This window comes from Ornithorhynchus anatinus, chromosome 2, assembly GCF_004115215.2.
Source record: "Ornithorhynchus anatinus isolate Pmale09 chromosome 2, mOrnAna1.pri.v4, whole genome shotgun sequence".
In the NCBI taxonomy this organism is placed as follows: domain Eukaryota; kingdom Metazoa; phylum Chordata; class Mammalia; order Monotremata; family Ornithorhynchidae; genus Ornithorhynchus; species Ornithorhynchus anatinus.
In genome coordinates this window covers 52,600,716-52,613,472 of record NC_041729.1, presented here as the reverse complement: position 1 = coordinate 52,613,472, position 12,757 = coordinate 52,600,716, and the positions used below count along the sequence as shown (strand labels likewise).

The following is a 12,757-nucleotide window of genomic DNA, read 5'->3' as shown; positions in this document are numbered from 1 at the left end:
TTTGAAACCAGTCCCGCCACTATTGTTAACTGTTCCACTGTTGTTTGTTGTACTGAAGTTATATATGTTCTTTTCCAGCATTCCATGGACTTCCTGCTATTTCAGTATGGCCTCTGCACTTTTAAGTATGACCACACGGAATCAAAGTAGGTTATTCTTTAAGGCATTACTAATTTTGCTTTGGTAAGTAACATCGCGCTTTAAATTCTCTTCTTTTGTTTCCACAGGTATGTAATGAAGTCATTTAACTTTTATGTTTTCCCGAAACCCTTCAATAGGACTTCACCAGATGTTAAGTTCGTATGTCAGGTTAGTAGGACCAACAAGTTCTTTTTGGATATACCGTTAGCTCTTTATAAATTGTGAAAATGAGCAAAAGAAAAGGCATGAATGAATGACCCCCTTCCCTCTCCTTCGTACCGTTCTGCTACTTCAACCTCTTCCCCCTAAAGCTTTTGCGTTAGTAGCATCAAACCCTAGTGTGTAGCAGAAGACTCATTGAGCCATCTACTCTTTCTTCCACTCTGGGGAGGAAGGGGGTGTCCTTTGCCCCTGGAGATTAATATATTTAATTCTCCCATGTTTTGCCCCCCAACAGCTCCTCTCTGGATTTTCCTAATAAACTGGATTCCCAGCTGCTTCCCAAAGATCCTAGTTTGAGAGCAATTCATGACTATGGTTCCTTCCTGTAACTACTAACATTCAATTGTAAACCCCCAAGAATAAGGAACTGTACCTTTTACTTCTCTCGTACATTCTCAAAAGCTTAGTTCAGTGTCCTACTCACCAGTGGACTCAGTAAATGCTGAAAGTGACGGTGAATGATCTATGAAAATCAGACATATGAACCATCAGCCTCATCTTCTGTGTTTGAAGTGGCAGCGGGATACTTGGAAAACCCATTTTCATTGATGTATCAACTAATATCCCTTCATTTCTTTTCATCCAAGAATTTATCCAAATCCTTTCCTGAGGTTATTGGTGTTTTCTGCCCGCACAACTTCCTGTGGTAAAAAAAAAAATCCAAGTGCTTACCATCTGCCAAGGGAAAAAGGGTTTTCCTTTTATTTTGAATTTAAAACATAAAGTGTCGTAGAGTGGACATATTCAGGTCATGGGGTAGGGACCAGTGTGATCAGGAGCAAGGAGGAGTCACTCCAGAGGAGAAGATGCTCGAAGCTTTTGTGACCTGCAGGTTTCACAACTCTTCTTTTGGGAGATGAAAGATTTGGGAAGTGGCAGCCAACAGTGGTAATAGCCATGCATCTCCTGGAAGTCCTCAGGAAGTTTTTTTTGAAATAGCAAAATTGATTGAATTTTGCATCCTCTTTCTTCCTCTGCCCTCACTTTCATGGAAGTGCTATGTGGAAAGGCCTTGCTAATCTACCAACTGGGCAGTCGTTTCCTGTAATATACATTCTGGTTTCCATTGTTACCCCACAAGAGAGAAGGTGGTAGTAATTTTGATTCAACTCTATAGTAGCCCATTCGCCAAATGAGCAAACCATTTGTGATACTTTGTTACTCCCATTCAGCTTTTCACTGAAGGGACGGAGCTTGAAAATTGAGAGGAATTGTCTTTCAGACCCAACTCTTTTCCTACTAAAAAATAATTGAATTAATCATGTCTTCTGCTGAAAGCAAACAAAAAAGCCCCCTTGTCCACTCAAGCCACATGACTTGGGTTTCTCCAATGGCACAGTGTTCTGCACATAATAAGAGCTCAATAAATATCGATTGTTTGATCGGCATGGTGGAATTGTCTTGTCTTCTGCTGTCGAGTCGTCTTTGACCCATAGCGACGCCATGGACACATCTCTTCCAGAACACCCCACCTCCATCTGCAATCGTTCTGGTAGTGGATCCATAGAGTTAGGTCAAAGCAATCAGATATTGGCAGCAGGACTCACTAAAGGTGTGTATGAGAGATGGAGGTCTGTAGTGTGTGGAGTTAGGGTAGAAAGGAAGAGGACATTTCTCAATTTAGTATTAGTGGTGGCGTGAGTCTGTTGGCTGTGGGCTAGCAGGAAGGAGAGCAGAGGAAATACCCATTTGCCAGGAGCAAAACCTTATATATTCTGGATCCGTGGTTGGGGGACTACTTGTTTTGATGCCTGTCTCCCTCCTTCTAGACTGTGAGCCCATTGTGAGCAGGAATTGTCTCTAATAATAATGTTGGTATTTGTTAAGTGCTTACTATGTGCAGAGCACTGTTCTAAGCTCTGGGGTAGATACAGAGTCATCAGGTTGTCCCACATGAGGCTCACAGTTAATCCCCATTTTCCAGATGAGGTAACTGAGGCACAGAGAAGTTAAGTAACTTTCCCACAGTCACACAGCAGACAGGTGGCAGAGCTAGGATTCAAACCCATGACCTCTGACTCCCAAGTCAGGGCTCTTTCCACTGAGCCCTGCTGCTTCTGTCTCTTCCCCTCTCCAGTCCATACTTCACTCTGAAAATGGATCAGTTTTTACAGAAATGTTCAGTCTATGTCTCTTGACTCCTCAGAAACAATTGTCCTTTCCAAGTGCTTAGTACAGTGCTCTAAACATAGTAGGCGCTCAATAAATACGATTGAATGAATATTTTTGAAGCTTGTTTTAAATTTTGTCCGGATAGCTCACATCCCATTTTCTCTTGATGATTTTTTGAAAAGCAACGTAAACCGATTCCTAGTATTGAAAATCTAGTTTAAAGCATAAACATAAATTTTTCTCCCAGTCATGACAATCTCCTAGATGGGCATCCTTCTCTCCACTAAACCTCAGCTGATTTTTAAACTTTCTTTTTTGCCCCAAACATTTTTATATTCAGAAAAGATAATTTGGAATGGATAAAAGTGTTGCGATTCAATTAACATGGGGTCATCCAGCACAGTATGAGCACCTTTCGAAGGGAAGGGCAGTTTGGAAACAGATAATTAAAGTATCACAAAATTCTTGTGATGAAAGGCTATTGGTTTATTATTCTGATTTTATAGGAGAGGAAACTGGGTCACAGGCAGATGTGCCAACTCTGTGGCCAATTGCTGTCTTTGGATTTCCAGTTGAGGGGGCAGAGCCATTGGTTTGCCCCTGTAATTTTTTGAGCTAGATTCCCAGCCTCATACATCCAGGAACAGGAGATCCTCAGAATTACCACCCACTTGATTTCCGGAAACTGATTCTGAAGAAAAATGTAAGTTGGAACCAGTTTTCTCATAGGAACAATATTATAAATAGGGGGATTCATTCTTGACCCAATAAGATTCCTTATTTTTACCAAATCACTCAGTTGTACTCAGAGCTGAATAATACAGCTTTTATTGTATTACACTCTCCCAAGGCTTAGTACAGTGCTCTATACACAGTAAGCGCTCAATGAATATGATTGAATATGAAGGCAGTTATTATTTATTAAGTGCTTGCTGTGGGCAGAACACTACTATGTGCTGGGGACAAAATAAAACAGGTGAGAGGTAGACTTGGTTTCAGTCAATCATATTTATGGAGCACTTATTGTGTGCAGAGCACTGTACTAAGCACTTGGGAGAGTATAACTACTGGCCCTTCAGGAGTTTAGTTCATAAATGTTTTGTTTTCTCTTGTTTTAGAGCTCAAGCATAGTCTTTTTGGCCAACCAAGGATTTGATTTTAATAAAGTGTTTCGCTGTGGTAAGTTTTATTTGCTTTTCTTAAAATATCTTTGAAGTAAAGCATGAGTTAATGTTTAAATGTTTAAGCCTGTTTAAATTTTGAAGGAAAGCCAGGTCATTTAGGTGCATAAATCATACTCTGTTCTTAACTCCCCTATCCCTTCACCAAGTGCTCTTCTTTCTGAATGAGCCCTGGTGGGTAGGAGAAAGGAAATTCCGAAAGTATTCAAAGGGTGGCTTGGTGGGATTATAATAGAATAAATACTGACCAGGTTAAGTGCAGATGGGAGGTGGTTTTTTTATGTTAGGCCTGAGAATAAGAGGTAAGGAGTGGGGAGAGAAACACTGCTTTTTTACCCCTATTGTGGCAGGACTCTTTGTTAGCATCAGAAACAAAAGCCAAGGATCAAGAATTGAAGTATATGAAAAGAAGCTTAGGCAGCTGAAACACAGGATTCAGGGGATTCATGCCCTGTAAACTTTTGGGTCTTTAAAAAAAAATCTATAAACTTAATCCATGGTACATTCTTTCAGTCATTTTTATTGAGTGTTTATTGGGTGCAGAGCACTGTACTAGGTGCTTGGGAGAGTAAGCCTGGTATGGGCAGAGATTGTCTCTTGCTGTACTTTCCAAATGCTTAGTACGGTGCTCTGCATGCACTTAGTAAGCTCTCAATAAATACAGTTGAATAAATGAATAATAAAGTGACACATACCCTGCCCACAGCGAGCTTACAGTCTAAGAATACTTGTAAGTGAGGGAGATTAGTATATTATTTGTGTGTCAACCTGTTATTAAAGGGGAGAGTGAGAAATTCTGATAGTCTGTGCTGCCAAGAAAAGTTTTCTTCATTCACCAAGTAACTTTCTCTTGACTTCTTTCCTGATAGTCCCCATGAGTTGAGCTGGGGCTCCCTAGCTTTTATGTGGTCCCAAAAGAAGAATGAGAAGCTTCTCCTGGTTCCCATTCCACCTTTTTTATCCCCTTGTTGCTCGCTAAGCCTCATTGTGTTTTCCTCTTGAACTTTCAGTTAGTAGAATCACCATTTCTGTGCAGCTACTTTCTTTTCCCAGGCCTCATGCGACCAGCAAAAGGACATAAACACATTCTTTAGGGTGCAGACTGTTTACCAGGATTCATTCAGTGTTCAGAGTAGAAAAAAAAATCTTCTAAGTGTTCTCATAGGATGCCTTTCCCCGATCTGTGATTTTTTTTTTTTTTAAATGTCCATCTCCCCTTCTAAAGTCAGATTTCATTATGGTCAGGGATTGTGCTTACCAGCTGTATTGTATTGCACGTTTCTAAGCACTTAGTACAGTGCTCTGCATGCAGTATGTGCTCAGTAAATAGCATTGATCGATAGTGGGAAGATAAAATGTTTTAAGAAGCCCAGTGCCAGATACCACATAGGGGACAGTAGTGGCTGCTGATTCTCAGTACTGAACTGATTATATTAATGAAACAATAGAAAAAACGATTCTGGGAGAAAGAGGGGGAAAAAAAGGAAACTTCTTTAGTAATATATTCCGCCATTCGTACCCTGTGTGGATGTTCTGCTCTCCTATATTTTAGCACTTTGTAAAAATGGAAGAAGAATACATTAGGAATGGTGGCGTGAAATCAATGGTTTCTTGAATTGATATGTTGGGACCCCATGACTGATGGACAATGAAAGGTGGTAAAAGTTAGGTCAAGCCTCAGAATTAGGCGGTGAAGTACAGCTTAACAGTTCTTTTGAAAGCTAATGTATGCTGTCACCTAGGGTTAAAAGTTAAGGGCTCATAGCCTCAATGAATGGGTTGGAAAATATAAGAGGAAAAAGGGTATGTGGAATCAGTTCTGCTAATAGGTTTAAAAGAACCTTGGAAACAATAGAATGCAATACACTTCAGCATTTTGGTGGCTGTGTTTCTATTTATTTTGCCTCTTGCCAAGGATGTGTGTAAGTAATTTATCTCCTTCAGACCGGTGGCATAAGTTAATGCCAAAGCCTCTTCCGTGTCGGTCGGGTACCAAAGATGGAGATTTGGAGGCCCTCAAGTGTGCCATATTTTGGCACATTCTTCCAGATTGGGCCTGTGCCCTTCCTTCCTGGCACTTTTTCCTGTTACCTTGCTGGGTCCTGGTGTGCTCTGAGCTGAGTTCAAGGGATCAAGGCAGAACCTTCATCTCCTACTGAGTGTATGCTGCTGTCCAACTGGGCCCCAAATTACACCGAAGCACTTGCTCCGGACATATCATTGACTAAAACATTGAACATTTGTTACTGATTTCAAAGAGGGGAAAAAAAGCACTTGGAAGCTTCACTAATTGCATGTAGCTGTAATTGCAAATTAGGGTTTCCTTTTACGTTTTTTTCCAAATGGTCAATTACGGTAATGCCAAGGTAGCTTGCTTCTTTAAGCAGGTGGCTTTAGGATGTGGGCTAACATTAGCTCGGGCTTTGACTCCTTTGATGTCAGTTTAAGGTGTGTTCTTACTATTTTTCGTAGGAATTCCCTATCTGAACCAGGAAGAGGAAAGACAGTTGCGGGAGCAGTTGGATGAAAAACGCTCTCAGTCGAACGGTGCAGCAACTCTGTCATACGTATCGCCAAATGCCTCAAAGTGCCCTGTGACTATTCCTGAAGATCAGAAGAAGTTTATCGATGAAGTGGTGTAAGTTCACATGCCAGGAAGTTAAGGCTCATGTAGTAATTCAGGGTTTCAAAAGCTGTGGGAGTCAAGAGACCTGAGAGTTAGCCTGGCTCTGTAAGTAGGCGAGTTCATACTGGGACCTTTCCTTCAGTGGTGACGGTTTCTGATGAAAGGGCTATCTAGGCTATTCCGTGAGGTGGACCATCCCAGCAGGAATCCTGGAAAAGAGCTGGCTAATGTGGGCAGCAAAGGCGCATGCGCCCTCCCTCCTCATATCCGACAGTTACTCTCCCGCTCCTTAAAGCCTATCGAAGGCACTTCTCCTCCAAGGGATTTCTCTGACTAAACCCCACTTTGCTCCTCTCCCACTCCCTCCTTCATCGCCTTGACTTGCCTCCTTTATTCAACCCCTGTCCCAACCCCACAGCACTTACGTACATATCTGTAATGTATTTTTATACGTTAATGTCTGTCTCCCCCTCTAGGCTGTAAGCTCACTGTGGGCAGGGAATGTTTCTGTTTATTGTTGTACCATACTCTCCCAAGCGATGAATACAGTGCTTTGCACACAGTAAGCGCTCTATATAAGATTGACTGACTGCAGCACCTACCACAGCATCCACTTGCCAGGTTGTTGAGCTTTGGAACAGGGTTGATCCTAAATTGCAGTCACACTGTTAGTGGAGTCTGCATATTAAAATCACAGAGTGCCACCCCTCTTCTTCCTTACTCCGCTCAGCAGAAACCTGAATCGTAGTGACAAGAAAGGGACTCTGTGACCTTTGGTACTCTAGAGAAGCAGTGTGGCCTAATGGATAGAGCACGGGCCCGAGAGTCAGAAGGTCATGGGTTCTAATTCCTGCTCCCCCGCTTGTCTGCTCTGTGACCTCGGGCAAGTCACTTCACTTCTCTGGGCCTCAGTTACCTCACCTGTAAAATAGAGGTTAAGACTGGGAACTTGATGTGGGGCAGGGACTGTGTCCAATCCAATTTTCTTGTATGTCCCCCCTGCGCTTTGTACAGTGCCTGGCACATAGTAAACACTTAAATGCCATAATAATAATAATAATTTCCTTTGTGCAGGTTCTCAATTCTGAGGCATCGGGCCTGAGGTCTGTCCATTGTTCCCGATGGGAGACTGCATTATCGGCGTGACCATCATTTAAATGCTATATTTTATTTAGCATTTCTCAAGATAATGAAGTTTCTTTTTGTTTGGCTAGAAAGCTCTCAGATTGACTTGGTACCCAAGAGAGTGAAAGACTTTATTTTTATTTACTGAGTAGTAATGTGGTTCTGGAGTTTTGAGCATTGAGTTGTTGAAAAGGGAAATCCAATTTTGCTGATGATGGCTACAAAGATTTTAAACCTCTCTTCCCTTAGTTCTTCATTTCTCAAATAGGTAGAGAAAAATAACGATGCTGATCATAAAAATTTTTTTTTCACTGTTCTGTGGATGATCAGTGTATATAAGAATAAAGAAGATGCTTGGTTCTTCAAAATGTCCAAGAAGTGGTCCTGAAACAAAAACCCATTTCTTGAAACGTTTTTCACAGGATCATTAATATTCTAGAAATTGCATGAAAGCTACTTTCATTATGTTTGAATGAAGAATTATTCTGAAAATTGAACCTGTGATTTCTGGTAGTTTATTAACTGCCTAATCCGTAAACCCTTGGCCATCATAAGAAATCTTTGCTTTTCAAAGAGTATCTTCAGGTATTAGATACAGGATTATCAGATTCCACATGGGGCTCTCAGAGGAAGTAGGAGGGAGAACAAGTTTTGAATCCCTATTTTGCAGATGATGGACTGAGGCACAGAGATATTATGTGATTTGGTCAAGATCACACGGCAGGTGTGGGGTGGAGCTGGGATTAGAACCCAGGTCCTCTGGCTCCCAGGCCCAGACTTTATCCAGTAGGTCACGCTGCTTGGCATTGCCAAGGTTCATTGAAAAATGGGTATTTATAGGTGGTGTTAAAAAAAAAAAAAAAGTTACCTTTTCCATCTCCAAATTTTCATTTGTTGGTATATATTAATGATAGTTCAAATTTAAAATTGAAGGGGATGAACTGTTGGAAAAACGCATACACTCATTTAAAAATATATAATTTCTTTAGAAAATATTTTGCAATGAAAAAGCTATAACTAATATTAGGAAAAACTATTGTATGGAAGAGGGATGAAAAATTCAATTTTTTAAATAAACAGCGTATTGAATGTATATTGAATTAATACCACAGTAATCAATTCCTGAAGATACTCTTTGAAAAGCAATATTCAATATGAATATCGAATATTAATTCAAAATATTAATGAATTAGTATTTCAAAGAGTACCAGGAAGTGAAATGGTTAGCGTGCCTGTATCTTATAACCAAAGCTAAACATTAAAAAAAAAAAATTCTGTTTGAAGACTCTGAGAAATTGGGAAACCAGTCTTGTAGCCCCTAAACTTTAAATAAATTTGGAAGCATGAAAGATTCAATTTCTGAGCATTGGATGTCCCTACCCCTACCAAATATTTTAGAGTATAGAAACATTTAGGTATGTTGTTAAAATGGGATTAATATTGCTTTTAGAATATATTCAGTAGTATATATTTGTAAATGAAGGAATTAATGGCTCAACTGATATAATGTGCATAATATTTCTCTAACAGAGAGAAAATTGAAGAACTGCTACAAAATGAAGAAAACAAGAATTTGGATTTGGAGCCATGCACAGGGTTTGTCCTGAAAATAATTTTACGTTCACAATTGGAGTGGTATAAAGTTTCTGTTGTGAATGTTGCATCTTGTCTCAGTGCACACCTATGAGCAGTTTGTAATAGCCAATATTTAAACATTGACCATCTCTGGCAGAGCACAGTTGAATATTTTGGTAATGAATGCTTTCACTCATAATTCATTCTGCTATCTTGTGGGGAGAAAAAAGGCAAGTTGACCTGTACTGGCTTTACAGTTGTGAACATTTTCACAGTTAGTGTAAGGAAAAGAGATGGTGGTGGGAAATTGAGAGAGTTGGGGTGTTTTCAATAGGAATCAAGCTTCATATCACATTTAAGGTCTCTCAGTCAGAGGTATTGGTTGAGTACTGTGTGCAGAGCAGTGAACTAAGTGCTTTGGAGAATTGAGCACAATATAGCTGCTGTTAGAACGATCCCTGCCTACAAGGGGCATACATGGAAGAGTATATCCTTATATGTAAATAAATGCAGTGGGGATGGGGTGAATATCAAGTGTTTGGTACTTTTCCAAGTTCATAAGTAATGTAGCAGGCAGGGCGAACAGGCAAATGAAGCCTGAGTGAAGATCTCTTAAAGGAAATGTGATTTTAGGAGGGTTTTGAAGGTGGAGAAAGCGCATATCAAGCGGGATGGAGTTCCAGGTCAGCAAGAGGCAAGACCAGGTGGGTAAGAGGTTGGTGATGAGTGAGGGATCAGCGACGAACAGTGATTAATTAGAAAAACTAAGTGGGCAGGTTGGGTTTTAGTAGGAGATCAGTGAGTCAGGGGCGGAGTGGGTAAGGTGAATGCCTTAAAGTCGATGGTAAAGGAGTTTCTGTTTGAGGCGGGGATGGAGGTTCTTGAGAAATGGGGAGAGGTGGACTGAACAATTGTTTTCGAAAAATCTTCTGGGCAATAGAGTGAAGTTTGGACTGGAGAGGGAGGCAGGAATCAGGGAAGTCAGCAAGGAGACTGATGAAGTTTAAAAGGCAGGTAATGAAAAGTGCTTGGATCACTGTGGTTGTACTTTGAATGGCGAGGAAATGATTTTAGCAATGTTGTGAAGGAAGTGTTTGGTGACAGGTTGAATGGGAGAAGGTCTCCTAGCCCTTGTCTCATAGGCCCATTACTTTGCCATTATCCTCAACTCATCCCTCATTCAACCCATATACAGCGTCACCAGATTTTGTCGATTCTGCCTTCTCAACATGTCTAGACTCTGCCCTTTCCTCTCCAAATTGCTACCATATTGATCCAGCACTTATCATATCATGCCTTGACTACCGTATCAGCCTCCTCGCTGTCCTCCCTGCCTCCTGTCTCTCTCCACTCCAGACCATACTTCACTTTACTGACCAGATCATTTTTCAAAAAAAAGTTCAGCCCAGGTGTCCGGACTCCATAAAAACCTCCAGTGACTGCCCATCCACATCCAACAGGAACTTCCCAACATCAGGCTTTAAGACAATCAGTTTTTCCCTTCCTATCTCACCTCGCTGATCTACTACAACCCAGCCCACACATTTAGTTCTTCTAATTAATCACTGTACCTGGATTTCATCTATCCAGCCACTGATCTTAGCGCTTAGTACAGTGCGTTGCACACAGTAAGCGCTCCGTAAATGTGATTGAATAAATGAATGATCTCTTGCCCAAGTTCTCCCTCTGACTTGGAACTCCCTCCCCCTTCATATGTGACAGACCCCCACTCTCCCCACCTTCAAGGCCTTCCTAAAATTGCAACTCCAAGAGGCCTTTGCTGAACAAGGGCTTATTTCCCTTATCTCCCCTCTTTTGTGTGTTATTTATGCCCTTGGATGTGTACCCCTTAAGCACATGATATAATAATAATAGTAATGATGTCTTTGTTAAGCACTTTGTATGTGCCAAGCACTGCTCTAAGCACTGGTAGGAGGTGATACAAGGCAATCATATTGTCCCATGTGGGTCTCACAGTCTAAATCCCCATTTTACAGATGAGGTAACTCAGGCACAGAGAAGTTAAGTGACTTGCCCAAAGTCACACAGATGACAAGTGGCGGAGCCAGAATTAGAACCCGTGATCTCTCCCAAGCCTGTGTTCCTTCCACTGAGCCAGGCTGCTTCTCTGTATTCATCCCACCTTCACCCTCACAGCACTTAGGTTCATATTCGTACATTCTGCCATTTCCCCCATCTGTAATTCATTTTAATGTCTATCTTCCACTGTAGACTAAGCCTGTCAACTCTATTGAGTTGGTACTTGTAATTGAATCTTATTTTCCTATCGCTTAGTGGAGCCCATTGTTGGGCAGGGATTGTCTCTATCTGTTGCTGAATTGTACATTCCAAGCGCTTAGTACAGTGCTCTGCACACAGTAAGCATTCAATAAATACGATTGAATGAATGAAGTGCTGTGCATACAGTAAGTGCTCAATAAATATCAAGTGATAGGATACCTAAAAAATACTTCACCACTTATGGTTTTTCCCTAAAATGTATATCTGTATGTGTGTGTATATATATATATATATATCTAAAAAGATATTTTTTTCTTGCCCGTATAGATTTCAAAGGAAACTAATTTATCAGACATTGAACTGGAAGTAAGTGCTAATACTGTGTGTGTGATTTCCTTTGGAACAATCTGAATTGTTTATACTATGGAATTAATTTCACCTTTTTAGTTTACTAAATGTGAATGTCATAAAAGTTACTAAATGTTATAGATGTTACCCTAAAATGTTATCCTAAGATGTTACCCTAGCAAACGATTCCAGTAAATCCTATTAGAGGGGAAAATCAGACCAAAGCTGAGACATGGTGAATCCCAGTTTGGCCTTATTTCTTATGATTGTTGTACTGTTTCTTCTTTGATCTCTTCTCTTCTGCTGAGAAACTCCTTTGCTAAATGCTTCATTTTGCAACGGATGCAGTCCAGAATTAGAATTCCCAGCGCCAATCTTACTCCTCTGTTCTGGTGGTCCTCCCTGCCTGGAGTGTATACTAATTTGCTGTGCTAATTTTCTGTGTGGATTCTCCCCTACTTCTTGCAAACTGTTCATGTACTGCAAAATGTTTCAGTATGGTTGGCCAAAGAGTCAAAAGTGTTTCTGGAACATGGAGAGCAGGGCACTTCAATTTTTTTAGGGAAGAATCTAGTTTTTAGTTCCAAGGACTGGTGTTTCCCATGATCATTATTCATTAAGTAGTGTTTGGAATAGCAAAAAAAGTTTGAGATTGAACACAGTTCAAGTATATGATTTTAGAGAAATGGAAACTATGGAATGAGCTTGGTTCTTTCCATTCTGTGTTGATAAATTCAAATTATTTTATTAAAACTGCCCCCTCCCCCCTCTCCCTTTAGCCTGATCTGGCTCCACACAAGTCCACTCCCTTTCAGAATGACATGAAGCTTTCAGTGGGGAAGGAAGGGGGAAGAAAAGAGGAACAAGATAGAAGTACTTGTAGAGATTACTTTCTAAAGAAAGGGGATTTATAAAGAAAAGATACTTTGGAAAAAAGATTTATCTAACATAGAAAATTTAATGAAATTTAACAAAATAAAGTTTATTCATTGCTGAAACTACTTTATCTTAAATGTCCTCTGGCACAAGTAGTTTTGCATCTATAAAATACATGATGCTTTACAGTTATTTGTGTTAGAGTTAGTTATAATTCCCATTTTAAAGTTAAATCTATCCCTATCTCGTTGGTCAAAATACCAATTAGAAATTTTCAAGACTTTATAATCATTTTTAACAGGTTAATACT

The 12,757-nt window shown here is 40.3% G+C and overlaps 1 protein-coding gene across 4 annotated transcripts in view; it reads left to right on the top strand.

Moving 5' to 3' along the window:
* Positions 1 to 12,757, top strand: part of PARN (poly(A)-specific ribonuclease) — a 173,824-nt gene that overhangs the window by 4,208 nt on the left and 156,859 nt on the right. For all 4 annotated transcript variants that reach the window (XM_029054394.2, XM_029054385.2, XM_029054403.2 and 1 more), the window contains exons 4-9: positions 79 to 146; positions 228 to 309; positions 3,594 to 3,654; positions 6,129 to 6,294; positions 8,938 to 9,003; positions 11,551 to 11,589. In XM_029054394.2, coding sequence (XP_028910227.1) covers positions 79 to 146; positions 228 to 309; positions 3,594 to 3,654; positions 6,129 to 6,294; positions 8,938 to 9,003; positions 11,551 to 11,589 — 482 coding nt within the window. The remainder of the gene's footprint in view (positions 1 to 78; positions 147 to 227; positions 310 to 3,593; positions 3,655 to 6,128; positions 6,295 to 8,937; positions 9,004 to 11,550; positions 11,590 to 12,757) is intronic.